The following is a 25861-nucleotide window of genomic DNA, read 5'->3' as shown; positions in this document are numbered from 1 at the left end:
ATATCTTGGCTGCATGCAATATTTGTGCCGTGTGAAGTGTCTGAGATCACCTTCACTGTTGGATCTGCCTTAGAGAGTGCCAAAAGCCAAGTGGATGAGTTCAGCTGTTTCCTGGGAATGCAAGTGTCTTGTGCCAGTCCTGTTTCAGGGAGGTAGCTCTCAGCATGAGTGGAAGATAAATGTTAGCAGCATGGCTATGATGCTATGACTGTGGGTGGAGATGATCCCTTCTGGTCACTATTAATTGCTGTTATCTTAAAAGTCAATCAAACCTACTGTTTTGTAGTCCATGGACTAAGATAAGCTTCTCCTTGTTCATGCATTATCCACAGTGGTTGCTTAAAAATAATGAAAGCTCACCTTCTTTTGAGGCTTTGATAGAGCTACATCTGTCCACAGATTGCCTTCCTCAAATAGAAGTCCCTGAGTTTGATGCCGCCACAGTGTGTGGGAGAGGAGAACAACATGGATTCAGCAGCCATGGCTTCAGTCTAAGTGACAGGAGACCTATGCTTTGATTTATTTGCTGTTTTGCAGATTGCCTGGGACAGATTTCCTGGTGCTGGTTTCAAAGTATGGACTTCAGACAGCCCCAGGTAGTTCAGTTTAGGAGCAGGTAGAGAACTGGTGCTGGGCACCTGAGCCTCCCACACAACCAGGAAAGATGGGTGCTTTCCTGTTCCTGGGCTTAGTTAGGGCTTGCCTGGGACTAGCTGGAAGATCCCAAAGATAAGGATTTGGGAATGCTTCTTTCTTCTTAAAATTTGAGGTGTTGGATTTAAGTCTGCCCATGGGGGCAGCTCTCTACTCAGGATTTACCCTCCCTTTAAAGTAAGCCCTGAGAAGAGGGGAGTGAGAGATGAGGAAAAGCATCCGCCATCTTTTGTGTTGTAACAAGAACATGAGGAGCAAAGAGTGTGTTATTTGTGGCCAGGAAGAGGGCAGTCAAGAGGAAGCTTCATTTTGTTGCCTGGCAATTAGCACAGACACTTGAAAAAAGAAAACCTGCCTTCCCATCCTGTTCTTTTTTATCCAATTACTGCAGAATGTAAAATTAATAAATTCTCTTGGGAGGAGAGACCAGATTTGGGTCTTTCTTCTTTGAACTAGCTGTCCTACCTGCTGGGGAAGAGTGAAAGTTGTGAATCTGCTTTCTCTCAGGGTAGAGTTGAATTTAGCATCACCCTTGCTTTGTGTGGCTGCTTTACAGTGTGGGTTTGTTGCAAAGGGTGGGTGCTGCAGCTCTTTCCACTTGTTCTTCCTCCCATTTTGTGTGGTGATCCCAGAGCTGCCTGGATGAACCCACATGTGCTGAGAGCAGAGCTGCCTGGTCAGGGACTCCCTGAAGCCTCCTGTGTCTGTGCCCTGGATTTGACTGCAGTGCAGTTCAGCTGGGGAGGGCAGGGCACAGCTGCCGTGGGTGCCTCAGCATGGCATGTGCCACTCAGCATGAGGTGCACACTGGAAGCTGCAACGGGGCCATTTGTTCCAATGGTTAAGGAGAAACCTTTTGTGTAAGTCTAAGCTGGTGTGTTTGGGTTCTTTGGCAGTGCCTGGAGAGATGGGATTGCCTGGCTGTCTTGGGTGACAGATCAGTTTTTCAACGTAGCCACAACTCTTGACACAGTTACATTAGGAAGGAAGGACTTCTTGCCACTGGCTGGAACAAAGATGTCACTGGAGACAGAGGATGTGAAGTCTCAGAGTCACTTGCCCCTCAACAAAGCCTCCTGCAGATCTGTTAATGAACATCCCCAAGCATTTCCTGGCAGTCATTCCTAGCACACACCAGTGGTGTTGGCTGTCGAGTGTGACCTCATTAACATAAGGGTTTGCTCTACTTTCATTTCAGGTTGTCAGAGCTGCTGAAGAAGCTGCTTCCACCCTGGCGAGTTCCATCCACCCTGAGCAGTGCATCAAGGTGCTTTGCCCAATCATTCAGACTGCAGATTATCCAATTAATTTAGCTGCCATCAAAATGCAAACGAAAGTCATCGAGAGGATTTCCAAGGAATCGTTGCATCAGCTCCTACCTGATATCATTCCTGGGTTGTTACAGGTACAGAATCCCATGTCACTGCTCCTGAGCACAAGCCACCATTAATTTGTGACATCTCTGCTCTAAGGGAGGGAGAATGATGGATCCTATAGGACCAGATTTTGGTAAATTAAGCCATTTAATTTTTGGTAAAATAAAATTTTTATGTATGAATTTTTGATCCTTTTAATAAAAGAAGAACTCAGGTTCTTACATGGATATTCCACAATTGGATGCGTTTTTCTGACTCTCAAGCAAGCTAGTAGCAGCCATTAAATAAATTTGAGGACAGGAGTTAGCCACATTTTATACTGTCTCTGTACATCTTGTAGTCCCCTTTAATTCTGCTGAGCTGTTGTGTGCTTTGATGGTACTTTGCACTTGAATTCGAATCCCAGCAGGCAGGTTGCTCCTTTCCTCTTTTCTCTCTGAAATTAGGACCAAGCTACTTGCTGACTTTATTAGCCTCTTTCATAACTCTCTCGGGCTGGGGAGCTGTGTTTCTGCCAGGGCTGAGGCTTAGTTGTGCACTGTGGATTTAGCTTTGAGCACTGGCTGTAGCAGTGCTGTCTTTTGGTCCCCTGCACAAGCAGCTGGCAGTGCTGGGATGGGGCTGCAAACAAGAAGAAAATATGTGAAGCAGCAGTGAGGAAGGAGAGAAATTGTGTGTGTTTACTGGGGAGGGACTGTGTCAGGAACAGATCAGTCAGAGTGAAAGGGGGAGATGTGTTTAGGTGGGTAAGACTTCCATGGAGAACTAGGATAAAGAGGCCTCCTCATTGTGAGCTTAAAATGTTGGAAGGACAAGAGCAAAGTCAGAAATTCCCCTTATGCATCCTGGCATTCTTCCCAACTTTGTAGTGTCAGCTCTTGCAATTCTTAAATCTCAGCTTCTGGGAATTGGACAATTCTGTATTCATCTAAACTTTTGTTGTAAAATGGTTTTAGCCATCATTGTTGGAGACAACAATCTGAACAGCAAAACTTTGATGCACTGGAAAAGTCTGAGAGCAGCAAGCCTTTAAAAAGACAGTTTTATTTGTCTTCTTTATTTACTTTAAATGGTTTTTGTTTCAGAGTGTAGTTTGCCCAAGATATTTCCTTACCTTAGAAACTCAGTGATGGAAGGAATTTACTCCTTACATTTGGGAAGTGTTTTGGGATCCTGGCTGAAGGGCTGTGTTTGGAGAGAATCACCTTTGTGCTTGTTTACCATGCTGAGGGTCCCGGCAGAGCGGTGAGGGACAAAGAGTGTCAGCAGCAGTGTGGGCACAAGTGTGCAGCTCAACAGCCTGGAGCAGGCTCTCCATGGGCAGATGGGGACTCCATGGAAGAACAGGGAGCAGGGGAGAGCTGTGGTGCTTGTCCTGGTCCTGATGGGGAGGCTCAGCCTTTTCTCCACCTTGATGCTCAATAGCTTGGTGTTTCTGTCAGCTCACCGAGGTCTCCTGCTTTCCTAGCTCAGTGCTTTGTGGGATTGCAGACTGTTGTTTTGGGCTGTACTTGGGCCTTGCAGCTGGGACAGCCCCAGCTGTGCTGCATCCCTCCTCTGGCTTTCCCGGCAGAGGTCACCCTGCATCCGGAGGAGCCGGCGTCCCGCAGGGTGAAGTGGTGTCTGCCTCTCTCAAGGGGTGGGATGGCTGCTGAGTGATGCCTGAGCTCGGGACTGGTGTCCATAGCTGCTGAGTGACCTGGTGGCTCGTTTGAGCTCTGCCCAAGCTGCCAGAGATCAGCACATGTACAGGGCTCTTTCAGCGTGTTCTTTCCTGTGGTGTTTCCTACTTGATAGGTAAGCAGCCCTCCAGAGTCCTGGCTGTTCAGGATAGTTCATGGTCATCTGGACTGGACACAGAAGTGTGTGTATCTGATAGAGTCCTGAGCTTGTGTTAGGAAACCATGTGTTGTTATCTAATGCTATAAATAACTATATATTAATAACTTACAACATGACAGTAATAAGTCATAACAGAAGGAACAGATAGGGTGATGGCATTCTCTTGCTCTTTGAGTGTTCAGGTTGCAAATTGCTATCTTAAGCAGAGGTTTTTTAATTGATCTCTTAGGCCAGCCACATCTGCAAAATGCACTTCAGCTCTGTAGTGTATTGCTCAGGAAGGGTGTTGGGGAGTGCTGTTTGTCTTCTGACCTTTTCCTCTCATTTCCAGGGTTATGATAACACGGAGAGCAGTGTCAGAAAAGCCAGTGTATTTTGCTTAGTGGCTATTTATTCAGTAATTGGAGAAGAACTGAAACCTCATCTCGCACAACTCACAGGAAGCAAGGTACAAGAGTAATGTGTCTCTGGTGTTTTGGTACTGCAAGCCATTCTGCTGGCTGTTACTAGCAGGAGCACCAGTGGCTTCACTGCAGCTCTGGGTCGGGTTCCCTGAATGCTATTAAATCCTGTCTCACCCTGACAAATGCCACAGGAGCAGCACTGCACCTGCTCGGCAGTGTGAGCATTTGAAATCCCACTTAGCAAATTTTAATGGTGTTTGGAGATGGGTTTTATGATACATTTGATCTTGTGTAACTGCAGGCTGCCTCTGAGCAGGTCCTTCTCCAGCCACTTTTGCCTTCCTCTTTTGGCATTACATCCAGAGGTGATGGTGCTGTGAGCTGGCTCAGCTGGCTGCTCTGGCTGAAAACCAGATCTGCAATACAAATTAAATAGCTTTTAGTCTGCTCTGTGGCCACACAGGCATCCTCATGCATAGAGTGATGGGAATGCATGGGGATGGTGGGAGAGCAGGTCCTCTCAGCAGCAAGTTGTGATTAGGGCTGGTAGAAATGCAGGTAAAGCTTCACTTTTAGCAGCAGGGCACATGTGTCCCTTTCCTTCTGGGACAACAAAAAGCTCAAATGACCCTTCTAAGGACTTTGTACGTTGGAGTCAGACTAGCTGCAAAACCCAAATTCTGACCTGATGCTGCAAGTGAAACCAAGCCCTTAAATCAACTCTGTCCTTCAGACAAGAATTTTGTGTTGGTGTTTGATTGCTTTTCAGAGCTCTCAACAAGCCACCACAAATTTTTTTTTCTGCTATTTTAAGTCTTCATACCCAAGATTTCTATGCAATTTTAAGATGAATTCACCAGGTTTTGTTTCTGAAACAAATCTGTGCACATAAATAGCTGCTTAGTTCAGAGGGCTTCATTCTGTCATTTTGAAGTCATAATTTCTTTCATGAGTAAGGAAGTGTAGTATAGGCCAAAACAATCTGAGACTAAAAACACTTGGATTTTATTTCTGTCTTGTCGCTAAACAAATTATAATTATGCCTTCAAATTGCTCTTGGAAGAGACAGCTATGTGTGCTGAGGTTTACCTCTTTATATTTGGGATGTTAGGAAATCTCCCTATAAAATGTTGTGGAGGCTTTATTATTCCAGTATCCTAGGTGCCACAAACATAGTCCACCACATCACTAACTATAAACATGTAAGCAATTCTTCTGGGTTTATGCAGACTGCCTGCCTGTTTAAAGTTAAATGTAAACATGAGTCACTACAGGATCTGGAGTTTAGGTGGCAAGGAAGAAAAAGAAAACAAATCCATGCAAGGGAAGTATATAGTCATAACAACTGCAATTGCACTAGATGTACCACATTAGTGAAGATAGAATGTCATTGAAAAAGAACATTTTATAAAACAGGGAAAGTTCAGGGTGTTTCCTAGGAGAGAGACCCTTAGCTCTGAGGATCAGCAGTGTGCCTGCAGCCCTACTGACCTCTGTGGGAATCCTGCTTGACCTGGCCTGGCTGCAGGATTGAGGTCTATGAACTGATGGCTGCTGAAGTGAAATCCAAGAAGCTTTTCTAAATCCCATTAAGTCTGTCTGTAACTTCAGTGGGACTGTGCCCAGCCTCTTGTCTCTGCTCTGGAATATGGTCAGTTTTCTTGCTTTTCCTCCAGAGTGCCCAGTGTCAGCTCACCCCAAAATGAGCTCACCACAGAATGCAAGTTTTTACAAGTCAGCTTTTCCCCCTCTGTTTTTTTCTGGCATCTTCTCCTGATGTTTTTTTTTTTCTTTCTTTCAGATGAAGCTACTAAACTTGTATATAAAGAGGGCACAGACCACCAACAGCAACAGCAGCTCCTCTTCAGATGTTTCAACGCACAGTTAATGGAGATCTGTGGACATATGTGTAGACTTAGAAGCAATCAACGGTGCCTCTCAGAGACCTTTCTGCTACTCTTCACTGGCGTGCTCCATCAGCTTAAGGAGGCCATGCAGATATTTATTGCAATCAGTATTTTAGTCCCTTAAAAGCTTTTATGTAGAATCTTACTGGTATTGAATGTAAAGGAAGCAAGGTCTGTGTCGCAGTCTTCATTAAAGTGAACATCAGAAAGCCATACTTAAACATATTTGTATAGCCTGCTGAAATCTCAGAAATATGTTTAGGTTAGCATTCTAACACTGAGTCCAAGAACCTGGACACAAGTAAAAGTCAAACAAATCTTGTTGGTTTAGTTCATACCCAGTTTTGGTTTCTGTGTGCTAGTTACCTGCTCTCTCCCCTCACCCATTCTGGCTGGGTCCTTCTCTTCTTTCAAGTCTTGTGTTCCTGTTCCGTACTCCCTGTTGCAGCTTGCCTGAATTGCAGGGCCCTCCATGGGGAGATCTTTGCAGGTGTAGCTGTGATTCCAGCCTCAGATACTTTAATACTGAGAGATACCAAGTGAGTAATGAAAGTAGGTTGTTTTTAAACATCTGAGTTTTGTACATAGTTCTGACAGACCCCGGATGGGCTGATCTCTCTGTAACTGCTATCCAGCCAGCTCTGCTGTGCATAACAGCTGGGCTCTTGCTTTTTTCATTGACTTTGTAAATACTTCTCCCCTCTCAACCCATTTGGCTCTTTCGTATGTTCAAAAGACTCTCCAGGTTACCTGTTACTTCCCAAAGGGAACCTGAGACCCAGTTCTGGGACCGACGTCTGCGACAGGATAGTGGAGTTAGGTGGGGGGGATTGGGTTAGGCTCTGAGTGTGTCACTGGGTGGGCAGTGGGAGCTGGGAGAGCTGTACTTCAGTGCCAGCTGTTTTCCTTGAAATCTGTAGCATCAAAGGGCTGATCTGCTGCTCTGACTGACCCACTGATGCTGGATGGCTTTGTCCCCACAGCTCCTTTGCACTTTGGGCAAAATGTTCATCCCAGAGGACAGAAAGGGTGTCTGAATCTGAACAGAAATGCCACATGGAAGCACCTCTGAGCCAGCTGGGACAGTGCTGGTTGCCTGCCACAGCCCCTTCTGTTCCTGAAGACCCTGCAGTACTGTTAACTGCCCTTAGAAGCCTCCTTTGTGCCATCTCCATGCGCAGGCTTGATGAGTGCTCTGCTTTTACAAGAGTGGGGGTCCCTCATTGGGCACTGCTGGCAGCAGGGTGCTCTGGGTGAGGTGTTTGCAGCCTAATGACACAGACCAAGTCAGAGGCAAACCAGCAGCCACCAAATACCCCAGCACCGTCCTTCCCTGAACACAGACCCTTCTTTTTGCAGAGGGGGAGCTCCCCCTGCCTCTGCTGTAACCAGGGAAGGCAGGAGGTTGCTAATTAGCGTGCTGTGTTTGGCCCTGGGCTGGATCCTGGCTGATGGGCATGCCCACCCCAAACCTGCCATGGATCACAGCTGGGGTTTTGCCTCCAGTGCCAGTGATGCAAGAGGATGATGGACTTGCAGCTTAAGGCTGAGCCGTGGTGATGGATGTGTGTTCCCTGGCTGCTCTCAGTGCCCTGGAGTCTCTCCAGCTTCCTCCATCTCCCCTTTAGGGAGCTGAAGGGACACCTTGGGAACATACTGAGAACACGAGACTCCATTGCTGCAGCAGGGCAGGGTACAGCCCCTTCCCTCAATTATCCCTCTGTGTTTCAACCCCATCCCTGAGGAGTTAAGCTGGGAGCTGACATTTGGTGCCAGCTTTTCTCCCAGGAGGGATTGGGGCTGGTGGGGCTGTGTCACTGGGCTGCAAAGCTTCTTGGTCCCTTTCCCTGCTCACCTGAGAGCAGGGGAGGTGGCCTGCTCCTGGTACACGTGTGCAGGTTTCTGCTGGCTGCAGGGCTAATTCCCTCATCTTTCCCAACCAGCAATGCTATGGCAGGAGAAACCATGTGCTTTCCTGAGGTGGGGGATTCCCCCAGGGTCTTTCTGCAGGCTCAGAAAAGCCATTCTCTCTGAAGGGGGGGATTGGTTGCTCCGTGGTTCGTGTCTGCCTTTCCGTGGACCATTTCTTTTCCACATCTTTCTGTATGCTTGTTAGAGTGCTCTTTTTTAATTTTTTTGAATGCTTCAAATTTGATTTTAACACAAATTTATTTTTCCTTTTGAGGAAATACTCAGTTGACTTGTTGGCAGCAGTTAAGCTGTCTTGTTTGAATTTTTAGTAGTGGGCTAGGTTTTTTGGGGGGAGGTGTTGGTTTTTTGTTTTGTTTTTTGTTTTTTTGTTTTAATTGTGCTCTTAACTGCTTAGTATTTATGCCTCTCTTTCTCCCCATCTCAGCTCAGCATCTTCTGTTCCAGTTCTGGGAATGTCAGCATAGCTGACCAGGTGGTTAGTCCCTCCCAGCTGTGATGGAGCTTGGTCTATCATCATTTGCTCTTTTTTTGGTTTTGATTTTTTTCCTTTCCATTGAATGGCACACTGTAGCAAATCTCCAGGAATCGAATTCCTTCTCAAATGATTTTATATGCTTTATAAACGCTGTTGGTATGCACTGAGAGTGAACGCGCTGTGCCGTCCCTGACGCCGCAGTCGGGTCCAGGCTGGCCTTGAGAAGGCGCCCGCGGCCAGCCTGCGCTCCCCGAGGCACCAGAGGGGCTGCAGGGGGAACCAGGCCTTACTTCCTGAGCCAGATTCACTTCTGTTTGTCAGCAGATGCTCATTAATGTGCTACTTGATTTCACGGCGTGAGTCGAGGACTGTCCATCCTTTGAGTGCTCCAGGGCGTGTTCTCCCTGTGCACAGCAGGAGCATTCTGCGTAGGTATTTATAAATCATCGCCGACAATGTACATAGTAGGGTTCTTTAGTTGAACATGACCCAGTTTTTATTTTGTGTTTCCTTTGAAGTACTCAAAGGGCTAGCTCTGAATGTCACCTCTCTGATCTCCAGTTTTGACTTCAACAAGCTGTACAATCATCTTGTTTTCTCTTCAGCAAGCATAAAGGTCTCTCTGGCTACAAATCAGTGTCCACACACGCTTGCAGAGGAAGGTCTGCATGCTGCAGTGCCTCACTGCTCCGGTGAAGCTTGTGTTCACCTTCTCCTGGCAGTAGCCACCTACTGCAGCTGCCTTTTTTTTTTCTTGCTGCCCATTATGCAGGGCTTCAATTTTTCGTACCTTTAAAAAAAAAAGAAAAAAAAAAAGAAAAAAATAAAAATAAAAAAAAGTGTATTTTCTTTGCCCACCATGCTTTAAAAATCTGAATGGGAGAAAACTCTCAGCAGACAGCAGCTCTTGGCTGCAAGGTTGCTGAAATCTCAGATGTGGATGTTTTTTCTGCCATTGGCTGCACCAGTGCTCCGTGGGCATGGGCAAATCCCGGCTCCATCTGCCCCACAGGTCTACGTACTGTAGTTCTCATGTAGTTCAGAAATACCGAGGCATGTGGCTTTCTTAAGGTACACTATGTGTGCTTGCCTGGATTACAATACAAGACTGTCTTTTTAATTGCTTATTACTAGCTTACCAATAACCTGTATAAGTAATGTAACTTGCATCTTTGTCATCAGAACCTTTTCTCCCCACCCCTTTATTTATCAAGCATAATATTACATATTAAGGGACAGAAAAATAGACCTTTGTAGTACACAGCAGGACGTTGCTAACAATGTTTTAAATGGGAAGTAAAAAACGCTCTGAAAAATGCCAGCCATGAGAAATGACTTTGTTGGCACCGTGTTCATGCGCATGTATTTTTTTCTATTTTTTCCGCTTTTGTCATGTTACATCCATATCTGTATTTATATCTTATTTGTTTCACTTTTGAGTGTATCATGGCAATTGTACAGATGTTTTTTGTTAACATTTACGTGATAGAATTTGCTAAAAAAAAAAAATTAAAATAAAACCTTTTGAGTTTGCCCTAGAATAAGTGGAAGTTGGGTTTCTTCTTGGGGGAGAAACATCAAAGTAATTCACTGTCCAACAGAGCTCCTTATTCCAACCTGTGCTTGTAAATGTTTTGGTCTTATTTGACACAATTGTTTTTGAAAGCTGATGGCTGTGCAAAGTCATGTAACTCAAGGAGGAAGGGCTTCGAAGATAACCTGTATTCTGAAGCTTGTTGAGAGAATTACAGAGGTTTTAAAATAAGTGGCTGTAGATATTTGCGTGATGAAGCATTTGGGGAAGTGAAGGAATGCTGGGAACTGCACAGGTCTCTGCACCTGCTACCAAATGACAAAGAACTTGAATTTGAATTGTCTGGGCAGCCTGAGCACTCAAGCACTTGTTTTCCTGTGGGAATAGTAGCTCATCACAATGTAAAAACCAGTAGTGAAGCTGTTCTCTCCACTCCACGGGAAATGAGTTCCCTTAAGGTATGATTTTTACCTTGATGTTCAAGGCAAAAGCTCCTCAAATACCTTATGCTGATAGCAAGGAAGCCATGAGTGCACAAGAGGTTCAGATTTTGTAGGGGAGAATTTTGGTTTGAATGTTCCTAGACAGAAGAATATACGGAGAATGTCACAGAGCATGAACAGCAGCACTGGCACTCCTCACTGTCACCAAGCCCTGCCCCATGTCAGCCCAGGGACCCTTCTGCACTGAGATTCAGGGGCTGGGCTGGGAGCAAGGGACAGTGGTGGCTCCTCCTGCTGCAGATCTTGCCCCTGTGGTGACAGGGTCTTTTTTGACTCTGCTGTATGTCATAACAGTAGGAGGGAAGGTCCATCCTTGCCCAGTGACCCTGGCCTCTTCCCAGAGCATTTCTGTGTGGTTATGCAGAGAGAAAATCAGAGGGGCTCAATCCCAGCTAGAACTTAATCTGGCTCCTGCTGTAAAAGAAAATAAGCAATTAACGGCCAGAGGGGGAATCCCCATCCTTTATTGGATGCACGGGAAACACGGTGACAAAGGATGAGGGACAGGCTGAGGTACTCAGATCCTCCTGAGTGCCATCACAAGGCATGTCCAGGACAGTCAGGGAGCCAGACCCAGCCAGCACTGGTTTGTGAAAGGCAGGTCCTGTTTGACTGACCTGATCTCCTTCTGTGACAGGGTGACCCACTGAGTGGATGAGGGGAGTGCTTTGGATGTTTTCTACCTGGACTTCAGTGAAGCCTTTGACACCATTTCCCACAGCACCTCCTGGAGCCACTGGCTGCTCATGGTTTGCACAGGTGCAGTGTCTGCTGGGTTAGAACTGCCTGGATGGCCAGGCCCAGGGAGGTGGTGGAGTCCAATCCAACTGGCAGCTGGTCACAGCGGTGTTCCTCAGAACTCGGTGTTGGAGGGCACTTCTGTTTCATGTCTCTACCAATGGTCTGGATGAAGGGATCAAATGCACCCTCAGTCAGTTCACAGACAATGCCAAGTTGGGCAGGAGCGTTGCTGCTGGATGCAGGAAGGCTCTGCACATGGATCTGGACAGGCTGGATTGATGGTCTGAGGACAGTTGTATGAGGTTCAATAAGGTGAAGTGTCAAATCCAGCCCTTGGATCACAAAACCTCAGGCTGGGGCAGAGTGGCTGGAAAGGTGTCCAGCAGAGAAGAACCCAGGGGTGCTGGTCCACAGTGACTGAACGTGAGCCAGCTGAGCCCAGGTGGCCAAGGAGGCCAGTGGCACCTGGCCTGGATCAGCAGTGGTGTGGCCAGCAGGACCTGGGCAGTGACTGTCCCTCTGTGCTGGGCACTGTGGAGGCTGCACCTCAAATGCTGTGTTTGGGCCCCTCCCTACAGGAAGGACAGGGGGAGCTGGGGCATGTGAAACGGAGCTGTGGAAGGGTGTGGAGCATAAGTACTACAAGGAGTGGCTGAGGAAGCTGGGGGTGCTTACTTTGGAGAAAAGGGCTCAGAGGATGCCTTATAGGTCTCTACAACCAGCTGAAAGAGGCTGTAGAGAGGCATTCTCTCCTCCCAAGTAACAAATGATAGGAAAAGGGCCTCAGGTTTCACCAACAGAGGTTTAGATGACATATTAGGAAAAAAAATCATGGAAAGGATTGTCAGGCATTGAACAGGCTGTCCAGGGAAGTGGCTGAATCACCATCTGTGGAGGTATTTAAAGGATGTGGATGTGTCACTTATGATGTGGTTTTATGGTGGACTTGTCAGTGCTGGGTTAACAACTGGGCTTGGTGACATTAGAGGTCTTTCCTAACCTAAATGATTCTATGGATTTTCATGTCTTCTTTGGGATGAGACAGAAGAGAGTTTGTTTATTGAACCACCTGAAAGTATCTGTCCCTTGTATCCCCTTTGTGGTGAAGTCCTTTCTCCTCAGCCACATGGCTGCTTCACATATGGAGGACGAGGAATGGCTGTAATCCTTGGTTTAGAGGGTTTTGCTGAGCTCATCCCTATGGAGGAGGACCGGAGTCGCTGCCAGCCATTAAAGGTAGGTAGCAGATTCCTGGCAAGTGTGAAGGCTTGCTGGAAGCACTTACAGCCCATTCTCAGTTCATTTCTCTGTCCCGAAGAGTCTGAGTTGCTGCTTCTTTTTCCCTCTGCATTCCCCCTCAAATGATTTTGTGACCCCTTCCCTCCCACTAAGGGATGTGCCAAGGAGTGACTCAGGACATGTCAGCAGAGTTGCACTCCTGGACCAGGCAGGTGTCTTATCTCAATTTTCTCCACTTTAAGATATTTTGGTTTAAACTCCCTGAGAAAATGCAGCTCAGTTGATCAGTGGTAACTTAAATAATTCCACTGCTTCTGATTGTGCAACCCAACCTCTCACTTCTGCAATCCTCGTTTACCCTCTCTGAGCAAATATTGCACACCACTCTCTTCACCAACCCAACATATTTTTCCTGCTTTGCATTGTCATACACTTCCATGAAGTATGGAAAGGGCTGTCTCCAGCCCTGGCAAGGAGCCTGATGGGAAGAGGCTCAAGGCAGAAATGGATGTAACACTGAGCTTAGGGAGGAGAGGGCAGACCATAAACCAGGGCTCCCAGATGGTTGTGTGCTTGTATAGGTCCAGAGAAAGGCCATCCCTGATTGTAATCCCCAGTCATGGATCCATTTGTGGACAACACGGTGTTACAGCCAGTATGTGCATGTAAAATGGGCTGCAGAAGGCTGGTTCAGTAGCAGGGGCAGCACTTGAGAGCCCGCCTGAGCACGGCTGTCCTCTGCCGAGGATGGGAGGGCAGTGACACCCACTGCAGCCATGGTGCCCCTGGAGCACTGCAGCACAGGAGATGCTCACCTTCCAGATTCTCCCTGAGGGTCTGACTGCAGCCAGTCTTGGGAAATACTGGCCTGCTAATCCCAAGGCCCTTACACAACATTACTCTGTTCTCCATGCTGCTTTGTCATAACTTGGCATGTACTGAAACAGGCCCAGCAAAGCCACGGCTTTCCAAAACCCGGCTATTTACACCCAGGCTTGGGTGCCACCCATCAAGCAGGAGCTGGGGACTCCTCTCTGCATGCTCGGGGACAGAGGGGATGGGTGCTTGTCCCGTGGGGCAGGCAGGGAGCACAGGATGGTGCTCATGGGGTGTTCCCCACTGAGGGACCCAGGGCCACAGGACTGTGCAGAGGCAGTGCTGGGCACAAGGGAAAGGCAGGAGCTGGTTTGGGAGCGGAGGAGAGCAGGAGCAGCCGCGGGCAGTAGAGGGGATGGTGAGGGCAGTGTAAACCAGACCCAGCTAACGCGGGGCTGGCGGGATTACAGGGTGCCAGGGAAGCTGCTCACAAACACATCGAGGACAAAGCAGCCCTCCAGAGCTGAGGGGTAATGAGTAATTAATGAAGACAGGGATGAAATTCATAATGACTCAAAAATGTCCGAGATAATGAAGTCCTTTTCTTTAAATCCACCTTTAACAAGAAAGCTAAGGGAAAGGATTTAGATCAATTAAGAAGTAAAGAAAGGCAATCTTGTAAAAATAGCTATTGACACAAGCAAGTGAGGGAACAGCTGGAAAGTCTTGCCATGGCAGTGTATAAAACAACCGTGTATGGCACAAAGACACCCATCAGTGACAGCAGGTACAGAAACAGCCGAGAGGGAGCTTCAGCATACATTTAACCACTGCAAATGCAGCAGGGGGCTGGTGAAGGGTCTGAGCTCGGGGAGCCCACGGTGAGGAGCAGCAGCGAGCAGGGGTCGCAGCGCACTCCTGTGGGATGCAGCAGCCCTGCGTGAGCATCGGCGACCACTCCTGGGCAAGGGGTAGGCAGTGGCCCTCAAAGGGATGGCCCCCATTGCATTCAAACTTACAAAACCCAGGGGAGACAAAAGAGGCTGGAAACATTGCAGCTGCCCCTAAAACATGTTCATTACCTCTCTCTTAGAGGAAATATTTTTGTCTCTCTGTCTACCATGCAGCAGAATACTTGGGATATTCTTTTCCTTGTCCTGGTAACCCAACTTGTTAACAACCATAACCTCACCTCTCTCCTCACTGCCTCACTGAAGAATTACCCTGTAAGCTCCATTGTGCCTGGACCTGTCTTCTGCCCCCTCCACAGGTGCCCTGGTGCAGGATCCTGCTTCCCCTGTGCCAAAATGCTCCCTCATGGCACAGGCTGGGTGGGCTCAGCGTCTCTGGGTGGGTTGGTGCTTGGGCCCAGAAGGGTTAAACGGATGCCCCTGTCACAGGGGCAGTGTCTTGACTGCCGGTCTATAAATAGGAGCTGGGTTTCTAATCTGCTCACCACTTGTTTCCACTCCCTGCCAGTTTTTTCCTGCTTTTTCCTGCAAAGAGGTACCTGCGACTGCTACAGTTTGCAGCCCTGCAAACCCTGCTGGGAGAGGATGAGGAGCCCTGCCTGATGAGACTGCCTGATGTGTTAGTCCTACTCCAACCCACCCTCGGTAACACACACACACACACACACACAAAAACAAAAAAAACCCCAAAACTCAAGGATGGAGAGAAACCAAGCCCTGCCCTAGGAGGGACTCCAGGATCCTGGTTTGTCCTGAGAGTTCCCCAGTCCAGTTTGACTCCCTGCCTTGCCCCCAGAGCCATCACTTTTTGGGAGAGGTGAAGCCTTGGTTCAAGCACTGCAAGCTGATGTGGTAGACCTGGTTCAGCTCCCTGGGTGAAAAATCCCTCTTGGTGGAGAGGGAGCAGGGAGTGGGGGCTGACAGCATTTTTGGTCTCTTTGCAGTCTCCAATCTGCTGGCTACCCCCAAGCCTGCATCCCCTGCCCTATCTCCTCCATCTCTCCAACAACGAGAACAGCTCCATCCCTGCTGAGCGACAGGCTGTAAATCCTTGTGAGGACTTGCTGGAAGAAGGGACTGGGGGTTTGCAGAGAAGGCCTGTGAGGAAAAGCTGGCTTGCCACTGGGGTGAGGAAGACATGGGCAGGTTGGAGGGAGGCCAGAGATTAGCAAGGACATGATGACTCCCAGCAAGCTTGACCTGGATTGGATAACAGGCAACAGAAAGGGCTCAGGGAGGCATCAGAGCAGCCCTCAAATATGCAAGGGGCAATTCCACAGGGGGTTAATCTCTTCTCTGGGTAGGGCAAGACATTTTGGGTTTAAAAAGAAAAATTTAGATGAGGAAAACATAACAATCAGAGTAATAAAGTTAACTTGTTTCCAGGCCTAATTTTGCAAGGGGATGATATGATCAAGCATGTGAAGGAAGAGAATCCTGTTGTTTTGACCTGTTACATGTCAGTCCACTTAAACCTGAAAACTCAGCTTGGACAAGCATCTGTGTTGGTGGACAAGGAACAGACTGGAGGAGAATTGGCCAAAAAGTGGGAGGTTCATTGCATGTCTCCCCCTGAGTGTCCATGCCAGGCCAGGTGTGTGTCCCAGGGGCCTTTCCCTGTGTGCCCACCTCGAGCTTCATTGCTGCCGACAGACAGACACTTCCCAAGGCTGCTGACTCACTGAAATGGAAATGTTCTCCCAAAAAATGCTGAGTTTGATAAAATTGCTAAGGGATCCTGCTGGCTTCCCTGACAGCTTGGCTCCCTGCCCTGCATTTGGAGTAGCTGCTGAGAGGGAGGTTAGTCTTGGCAGCCAAAGAAATGTGATGCTCAGGGCTCCCAGGGTGATGGCTCTGCTGAGGCTCTGGACAGGCTGGGCCAAGCCAGGGCACCCTGGTGGCATCTTCAGCCTCATGTCCCCCAGCACTCTGCCTTGCAGCTGCCCCTTGTCCTCCATGGAATATGTCTGGTTTCAGACACCAAACTAACCTTTTTTCCCTCACACATTTTGCACCCTACCTGCACCCCAGCACCTCTTCCCCTGGGAGGATGGAGAGCACACACCCAGAGTGAAAGTGGTGGTGATTTATTCCCTCTTTTGCAAAAGACCAGCTCTTCTGGCCAACAATAGGAAATAAATGGAGGTGTAGAGCCAACCCAGGTAAGCAGAAAGCTCCAGTTGCTTTTGCATTCGATTGATGATGGAGAAGCACCTCCAGACTGACTCAGTTTGGCTTCCAGCAGCATCAGCCTGAACTGTGCTCATCTGAGCCCTCACATGCTCTGGTGGAGCCCTCCCTCACCCTCTTCCTCACTCAGCTGTGCCCTCTTAGCTGTCATGGGTGCTCCCCATGAAGCCCAGAAAGGGCTCCTTTTGCTGATCACTCCTTTTGCTGGTCACCACTTCTTGCTGCAGCTCACAGTTTTATACCCAGCTGCACTGGTCCCTGCTAAAGGACCATGGTGGGATCTGTCTCTGAAAATTTAATGCAGCTTTAGGAAGTCCCTGGAGGTTTTCCTTTCCAATGAGCTTCTTGATCATGCTGGTAAGCCGAAACTGCTCCTGTCAGCTGGGGGCTGGGAGCCAGGAGGTGGTATCCTTAACCTCTGCTGCTGAGAGGAGCTTGTGCCCTACCCTTTTCTATTCCTGGGTGGTCAGCCATAGGTGACAGATCCAGGGTTTCCTCTGGGACAAATTCTTGCTCGGTGAGAGGTGGAGACAGGACAGCCCATTTTGTTCTAAGCTAGAAGCTGAAATGCAACCTGCTCCAAAATAATGCTTGGAGCAACTGGGAGTGCTCCAAAGGGAACCTTGAAAGAGATCTTGGAATAATCTGTGATACCTCTGCAACCAGGGCAGAGGGCCTTGGCTCTCCAGAAAATTCCCTGAGAGCCATCAGGGTCACTGTGGGGAAGGGATGCAAGCTTCACTGCAATAGGCTTCAAAAAGCCAAATCCCTGCGAGTTGTCCAGCTCCTGCCATGCAGCATGGGAGCCAGAGGCCCCTTGCATCCCTTGGGACATGTCCCCAGCTTGGAGCACTCCCTGGAGGGCAGCACTGCCAGGAGGTGGGAATGTTCTCTCAGTGGCATTTTCCCTGCAGTCATTACCAGCGTGTGTATTCTCACTCTGTTTTGGCTTTTGGCAATCACTGTGTTTTGGGCAAGCACTAAACATTAACTTAGATTTGTACTTAATAACTTGGTGGTGTGTTGGAACTCGGTGCAGAGGGAGGGGACACCCTCAATCCCTTCTCCTGGCCTTGCCAAAGGTTTAGGGATGCCAGAGCAGGAGAGTCACTGAGTGCACACTGTCATTCACTGAGTGCACACCTCTGCTTGGCTGATGGCATAGTCAGGTATCCACCAAGTCTTGTTTTCATCCACCAAAAATCTTTGATTTCCACGATGATCATAGCTAGGAGGACCTCAGTGATTTGAAAGCAGGGTGACTAACCTTCTCAGCAGAAATCAAAGCCCCGGAGGGGACCGGTATGTACAGGAATGGCATTAACAACTAATCCCCTCTAATCCAAGATGACATCCTTATCACATGAGGGCATAAAATGTAATTAGACTTATATAGTGCTATCTCCAGAGCACTAAGCAAATATTAACTAATCCATCTTCCCAGTGCTCCTGTGGTGACAGCCCAGTTGCCCTGGATGTGCAGGTGGGGAAAGAGAGCATGGGATGCTGCACTAACAGGTCCCTTTCAGGAGAAGGCCTTGCAAACTGTACATCCAAAAAAAAAAAAATTAAAAATATTAGCAAACGTTTACAGTCACTGGGAGGTCTTTTGGGGACACGGGGCTCACCTTCCTTCAAGGTTCCTATTATCAAGGGGATGGTGAGTTTCTGCTTTTCTGCTGTTTCTCAGCACTTTCAGGATCCCTCCACAGCCATTACATATCTGCAGGGAGTTAAAACGCATGTTCAGTCATGGGCTTCCTCCATTGTTGAAACACATTCAAATTTTATCCAGCCATCCCTTCAGCTCTGTTTGTGTTAGGGTTTGTTTTCTTACCTTATGTCCTGGGTTCCCCCCCTCTCATGCTTACCACAGAAGGCACCTTTGCCAGGGGGAGCCTCCCCTCCCCTTGGCTCTCCAAGGTTAACTGGCCCCGAGATGGGAAATGCAGCTGATGGTCCCTGCCTGTGTGGGGTGATGCCACTTCCCTTGGGACTAAAGCCAGCGTGGAGGCTTAGCACCCTGAACTGAGCACTGCCACCCCTCGGTGCCAAGGGTACCTGGGAGCTCTGCCTCTGCACCAGGTTCTCAGGGGGCTGGTTTTTCCTTTAAAGTCTGATTCCCTTGGAGCAGCAGGACCATTTGCAGCAGCGGGGGATGTGATCCCCTTATCACTGTTGGTTAGCCTTGGGTGCCCTTGACAAAGAGCTGCTTGTGATGGAGCAAGACACTTAAAAACAGCCACCACATTTCTCAAGGCCTTGGATAAGATTGTATTTCTTGGGCTGGCAATGCTCTCTGCTTTAAAAGCAGTTGGATGCAATTGAGTGTGAAGTACAAATTCCTCGACCAGTCTCTAAAGTCAAAGACACCCACAAAAAGGCCACTGGCATTTGAAGGACAGAAAATTGAATAAGTCCCTCTTTGGTGATGATGTTCCCTTGACTTGAGGACATCCCCCCTGAAGCTCTGTCCCAAAACACATTTACCAGAAGGCCTGGGAAGAGCTGTGTAGTGCAGGGTGAGGAGAGACAGTCTGTGTCCTTCAGGTACTCCCCAGCTCTGGGTCTCCTCTCCCTGCTGAGAGCTGCTCCCACACCCTTCAGGAACCAGGCAGTGAATGCTGTGTTTTACTTTCCCTTGGGTTATTGGGACTGAATGAAACAAACAGTGAAGGTTAGGACTCATGGGTTTGTTTGCTTTATTAATAAGGTTCCAGATTTTCTGGAATAGAAAAGAAGATGCTGTATTCAGAAAATGTCAGCAAACTTTGTCAGAAGGGAGGGAATGCCATCAAGGCAGGAAGATGTGGAAGTAGTTCATGGAAAGCTGTTTAGACACTGGTCTCTTTGGAGTTGAGACTATGCTATACCCTCAGTGGTACATATATATATTCATACCTCACTATCAGTGGTATATATATATATATATATATATATATATATTCATACCTCACTGGGCTGAGAGCAGAATCCATCCCCAGCCCTCCCTTGGTTTCTTCCCTCCCTGCTCCCCACACTGTGCTGGCACCACTGCTCCACACTGGGACTGATCCATCTGAGAAGCAAACTGAAGACCAAAAAAAGGCATTTTTTCCTCTCCTGAAAGAAGAACAATTCCCAGAGGGAGCTGCTTGTCTCCTGGCACTGTAGGTACAGGTGAGGGAAGAGGGACAGTGTGCCTTGCAGGTGGGTGGAAGTGCATGGGGAGGCAGTGTAGCTCTCAGGGCAGGACTGTGTCACCCCAGAAGCAACTAGGGACACCTCAGCTGCTGAGAAGTGGGTGCCACAGCAGGTTTCTGCCTGCTGAGGAGCTTCTGCTGACTCTGTTTAGGGTGGCCAAAAATCTCTATGCTGAGGTTGCCTTCAAACCATGACTCAGTTAAAACCCACAAATGTCCAAATGTTAGCATGCTCCAGAGTAGGGAGCAATCTTTGTCCTTTTAGAAAGCTCACCTGACACTTCTCTTCTAGCTTTATAGTGCTGCCATTGAACTGCTGGAACACGCATGACTTGGCCACTGTGTCCTCTAAAAGCCATTGAAAATGTTCCCTTTCCTTGCCCGAGGGCCCCTGGCTGCAGAGTCGAAGGGTTTCCTCCCTCTGCTTCTGGAGCTCAGGCTGCCCGGATTAAATCATGTATTGAAAAATTCCATAGCAGCTTCCGACCTCAATGAATAGCGTATTCAAGGCCACTGGAAGGCTCTTGCGTTTGTGTAGTTCAATGATTTTCAACCATTATTTTTATTTCCAGTAGAGATGGGATTCCCCCAAAAGTCCCATCTGTAGCCAGCTGGCCTGTGAAGTGCAATCCCTTTCCACTGGAGAGGGAATGACACGAGGAGCAACCTGGGCCCTTGCAGGGTCTCTGGGTCACAGGCTGAACCTGCTGCAGCATGACCCCCCCATCCAGGAGACAGGGATTGCACTGCAGCTGCTGGCATCTAAATCCCCACAGGTGAGGGGCTGCAGAGGGAAGCTCCTCTGGTCACATTTATCCATGCCCGGCTGTGTTGGGCTGGACCTGGCAGAGAGGCACCATCAAACAAGGGATGGCCTGCAGCAAAGGACATCTCACAGGCTGAAACAGAGCCTCAGACCCTCCCAGGGGTGACAGCAGGAGAAGAAGTTACCTTTATTAAAAGCACATTTCTTTTCACTCAAAGGCCACAGTCTGTTCCCAACTCCCTGCTGCTGAGCTGGGATAACATCAGGTGTGCCACCCACAGCCTCTACCAAGAGACATCTCTCCAAGTCATCATGTTCCTCACTGTTTGATTCCTAGATCTGGGCAGTTAGCAAGCTGCTCAAGGAGACCATCCCTCCTCTTTTGTAAATGTTATCACAATGTAGCTTTTTTTTTCTGGAATTCCCCATGGATTCCCAGTCATGCTGTGCACTGGCACCAATGGTTCAGACAGTTCTTCAGTGCAGTTTATGTTTGGATTGCTGGATCAAAACCTTGTATGTTTACTCACTGCTAAGTTTAGAACAGGCCAAACAAGAAACTTTGGAAGAAGAACTTCAGAATAATGCATTTTATGCTTTTGAAGAAAACAAGCACAAGAGGCAGGTATAATGATAAAATCAAAATGCTAGCCATTTCAAATAAATGGAAACTATTGAAAAGCAGGTGTGATGATTAGATATAAATCTGACTGCTTGACACTACTAAGTAGATTATGTCACTTTAGGTTTATTCCATTTATTTATCATAAAAATAATGGTCCTGTCTCACCATTAATAGTCTCCATGACTGCTACTGCTCACACCAGGTGTTATGAACTGGACATTGCTGGATGAACTCAGCTTCCCCTTCAGTGTTACCACCTCACTTCTGCTTGTGTCAAGAAAATACCCTTCCCAAGAGATGTTTATAAATCGTGACCAGGTTTCTTAACCTTGTTTTGATAAATGAAAGTAGCTGCTTGGAAGGATTAATCCGATTCATCTTCAGTGTTTATAGCAATGGGATCACACTGGCACAATCCAGGGAATTCAGGATGCTGTGCACCCTATGCTAAACAAATATTTATAATAACTCAAATAAGGAAGGCAGAGCTACACTGAAACTACTACAACCTTAGCCTATTTCACACTAGTATTTCTATTTTTTACATCTTCAGTCTATCTACAATAATCTGTCTTAAAGCCCACAAATTTCTTTTACAATGGGCAACACGTATCTATAGCACAAGGCTCTTGATTGAATTATTCTGGGGTAACACAGTTGTTTAGCTGATGCCTTATAAACAGACGTGTCAGGAGTGGTTATTCCATTCCCTGCTCAGGGTCAGCTAAGAGCAAATCCACGTTGAATTTCAGTGTCAGAGGAACCCCTGTCCTGAGATGAACCAGCAAAACTGTTTTACAGAGTAAGGTTGCATTTATATGAACACTGGGTAGTAAGAAGTTGGGTAGTAACTTTGTGTCATCCTGGCTCTAGAGAGGGGAATGAAGATGGTTTGTGTGTTAGACTTTTTAATCTCAGTTAATTGATTGCCAATTCATCTGAGGCAGTTAATGATTTGGAGAAGTTGATGGGATGTTTGTCTCAGGACATAATTATTTCTGTCATTCCTTCCTCAAGCTGAAACTAAATGTTGGTTAATTGGCACTGATTGATTAAAGTAGAACAATAGAAAAAATTTCCTCTGAAAGTCTGCACTTGTCTTTACTATGAAATACGGGAGTGCTTCTAGCCTGAGACAAAATCCCACTGAAGACAGCAGTTTCTGCTCAGTGCAGTGAGCTTTAATTATATCCTTGGTATCTGTTCTCTCTTTAGTCCAATTACTGTTGGACAGTCAGACCTAGAGGAGGCAAGAAACGGGTCATTTTCGCCATGCTGTAGCCAGCAGTACTGAATATTGTGCATCTGAACTGCTGCTGACTCCCCCACCTACATCATGGGAAAAGCTGAAGTAATGGGCTGTGCAGCGAGGTTAGTTATTGCACTGTGAAAACAGACCCTCAAGCCTTCTTTTGCAAGTGCAGGTGCAGCAGTTTTGTGCTTTGGTCACTGGGATTGTCTTATTTCAGGGTATTCATTACAGTTTGTGCCCTCAGATACTATTCCATTCCTTTCTGGAAAGTCTTTATCCACAGCACAAGAGTACCTCAGTGGGCAGATGATTTGTGTATTACAGACTTGAAATTGGTGATTTCAAGTCTTAAAAATTTGGACACTACAGTATCTTAAACCATTGCCCTGTGTTGTGTGGGAAGGTGCTGAAATTGTCACATTTCTATTGGTCCCACTCAGGTTATTGTAAAGTTATATAATGTGCCCACTGTTATGAAGAAAATAACAGTTAGGTTAGATAATAATAATAATTATAAAATAATTATAAAATAATATCTAGGTTAGATATTAGGATAACAGGAAAAGGTTCTTCCCCTAGAGGGTGACTGGACACTGGGACAGGCTTCCTGGGGAAGCAGTCACAACACTGAGCCTGCCAGAGCTCAAGAAGTGTTTGGACAATGTCCTCAGGCACGTGGTGTGAGTCTTGGGATGTCCTCTGCAGGAACAGGACCTACACTCAATGATCCTTGTGCATCCCTTCCAACTGAGGATATTCTGTGTTTCTGTGATTCTTCTTCCACACGCACATTTCTGACATTCCTCTAACTCCACTACTTTTTGTCAAGCAATTCTTAAGTTTATCCCTGGATGCATAAGAAGCAAGTGAAATCACAGACTTCAGTAGTGCATCTCCCACCTTGAAAGAGATGGCTTCTCCCTGGTCCTACTGCGTGGCTGCTAAGGAGAGCTAGACTGGGCACCCTGGGGTTTATTCACACATCCATCACTGTTCTTGGTGAGGTCAGTTTGCCTTCAAGTTTCCTGCAATGTGGGGTGACTTGCTCATTACCTAATGGTGATGGTGCACCCACACTCTGTCCCACCATATGAAGTTAATACAAATGTATCAACTCCTTAATTTGTGTTAATACGAATGTGTTAACTTGCCCCACAGGACTTACAGAGACAAGAGAGGACACCTTGTATAAGCAGGAAATCTGGGATATCCTGGGGGAGAAAGGAATACTGAAGAAATAAATGCATTTGTAACTAGCAGTAGAGGTCAGTCTGCACCCACCTCCCCTTACCTTACCTTGTAGGGAACTTGGGAGGCTTCATTATTTGACTTGGGAATTGCTCTGCAAACACAATAAAAGAGTCTTAGAATTTGTTTATAAAAATTAAGGGAATAACATGTTATTAGAATAATTGTACAAATTACTATCATTGCAAAATTGCTTTTATGTACAAATATTCCAGTTGGGAATAATTACAGTCAGACTACATGTAGCTAATAAAAGAAAACCACACTACCTTTTCCAGTCTGTCTTCTTAGTTATGAGTTTGTTGTGTGAATCATCTAACTAGAGCATTTCTATAACAAAAACCTCATTTGATGGAAGCTTTACTTTGAAGCAAAGAACCAATATTATTATAATAATAATATTGATAATAATTGATTGTTGTATTGATACATTGATAACAACATATTCTTGTATTTTGAGTTTTCAAACATAGTGTTTCTGAAGGGCTATGTGATTCTGCTGAGGCACTAAGCATTCTCTGAGGGACTACTGAAAGGTGTTTTGAGTACATGAAGCATCTTGAATTGTTTTCCTCTCAAGGAATTGAAAATGTCTCTAAAGTGTTTCAGGGGAAATGAAAGACTGTAATGTATTTCATACTTAGTGCTGTCCTACAACAGATAAATGCCCTGGAGTGCAGCATTTGAGTTCTTTCTACGTGCTCAACTGTGTCTAGTAATTATCCTGAAATTATTTCATGTCTGAAGAGTTTACATTGGAGAGGATGTGGCTACTTGACACTGTTACTTTGCCAGCTCCAGATTATTATAAAGCCTTTCCTCTGGAGTTAAAAATAACTACTTTTCAGCTGGCTCTTGCACAGAAGTCTCACTGGGGCAGGACAGCACAAGTAGTAGAGCAGCATGCAGACCTTTTACCACGAGTCTCTTCAGGAAGTAGGAAACTGTGGCCATCCCACATGTGCTAGGGCATTACACATTTGGTAAAGACCTGGACATCGCCTTGAGCAGGAAGGGGATTTTGGAGCATGTAGACTAAAACCTGGGTCAGGACAACAGTACCCCTTGCAGGATTTCACAGACTTGTTGAAATGTTGGGGGAAGTGACCTCTGAATATCTCTAATCTAAACTTCACCTCCAAACAGGGCTGGACCTACACTGGACTGCATCAACCATGGCTCTGCTGATGTCGTCTTGAACACCTCAAGGGTGGAGATGTCACAGCCTGTCTGGTAGCCTGTTCCAGTCCTCTGGTAAAGAAGTTTTTGTTAATGCTCAGCCTAATCTCCAAGTGACAGCTTGTGGACGTTGCATTGATCACTGCTGCTAATGAGAAGTGCTTGACTTCATCACCTTCTTTAATGCCTTTGCATAGTGGGCTGCTATTAGGACTTGTCTTAAGCTCATCATCCTCAGACCCAGCAAGCCTAATGCCTTCAAACTTTCCTCACAGGAGAGGTGGTCTGTGCCCCAAGTGCTTCAGCAGTTCACCTGCTGGATCTGTCCAAATTCTCCACCTTGAACAGGAGGCTCAAACAGGTGCAGTTCCACCAGCATCAAGGAGAAGGGGCGATAGCCTTCCTTGATCTCATGCATTATGAGGAATGGTTTGCCTCATTTGTGGCAAGGGGGAACTGTTGTTTTTGTACTTAATCTTTCAAGACAACATTTGGGTCCTCCTCACTCAGGCTGCTCAGCAGTCAGCTGGTTCCCTGCAGCCTGAACTGCTGCATGGGGTTATTCCAGCATGGTGCAGTGCTTTGCATGGCTCTGCAAAACTGAGTGAGGTTTCTCATGGCCTCAAGTTTCCCAAGGTCCTGCTGATCAAAGCATGGGTGCTCAGTATGCCAACCACCACACCCAGTTTGGTGGTGCCTGCAAATCTCCACAGGGAGTCTTCTGCCTCTTGTTCAGCCTCTTAGGACTCCCTTTCCATGAGTAGAGAGGACACAGCCTTGGTCTGTGGGATCTATGGACTAGACATCTTCTGGAATTCTTCTGCTTTCCCACACCCACCCTTGGCCAAGCTGGCTGAAGCAGTCAGTTCCTGCTGCAGCCTGGCTCCTGGCCTCTCCTCTCCCTGCTCTCCTCTTCCTGCAAGTGCTGACACCAGTGTTTGGGGCAGGGTGGCAGACCAGGCTGCTGGGCGGATGTGGGATACACTCAGCCATCACAGATATTTTTGGCCCAGCAACAATTTTTC

The 25861-nt window shown here is 47.1% G+C and overlaps 1 protein-coding gene across 16 annotated transcripts in view; it reads left to right on the top strand.

Annotated features, from left to right (window-relative positions):
* Nucleotides 1–10131, top strand: part of CLASP1 (cytoplasmic linker associated protein 1) — a 171620-nt gene extending 161489 nt beyond the window's left edge. For all 16 annotated transcript variants that reach the window (XM_041403676.1, XM_041403683.1, XM_041403571.1 and 13 more), the window contains 3 exons: nt 1853–2059; nt 4204–4320; nt 6078–10131. In XM_041403676.1, the coding sequence (XP_041259610.1) occupies nt 1853–2059; nt 4204–4320; nt 6078–6164 (411 nt within the window). In that variant the 3' untranslated portion in view covers nt 6165–10131. The remainder of the gene's footprint in view (nt 1–1852; nt 2060–4203; nt 4321–6077) is intronic.
* The last annotated feature ends 15730 nt before the right edge of the window (nt 10132–25861 follow it).

Source organism: Onychostruthus taczanowskii, unplaced genomic scaffold (assembly GCF_017590055.1).
Source record: "Onychostruthus taczanowskii isolate IOZ18803 unplaced genomic scaffold, ASM1759005v1 scaffold10, whole genome shotgun sequence".
Lineage (NCBI taxonomy): Eukaryota > Metazoa > Chordata > Aves > Passeriformes > Passeridae > Onychostruthus > Onychostruthus taczanowskii.
This window is presented reverse-complemented; position numbering and strand designations above follow the sequence as displayed.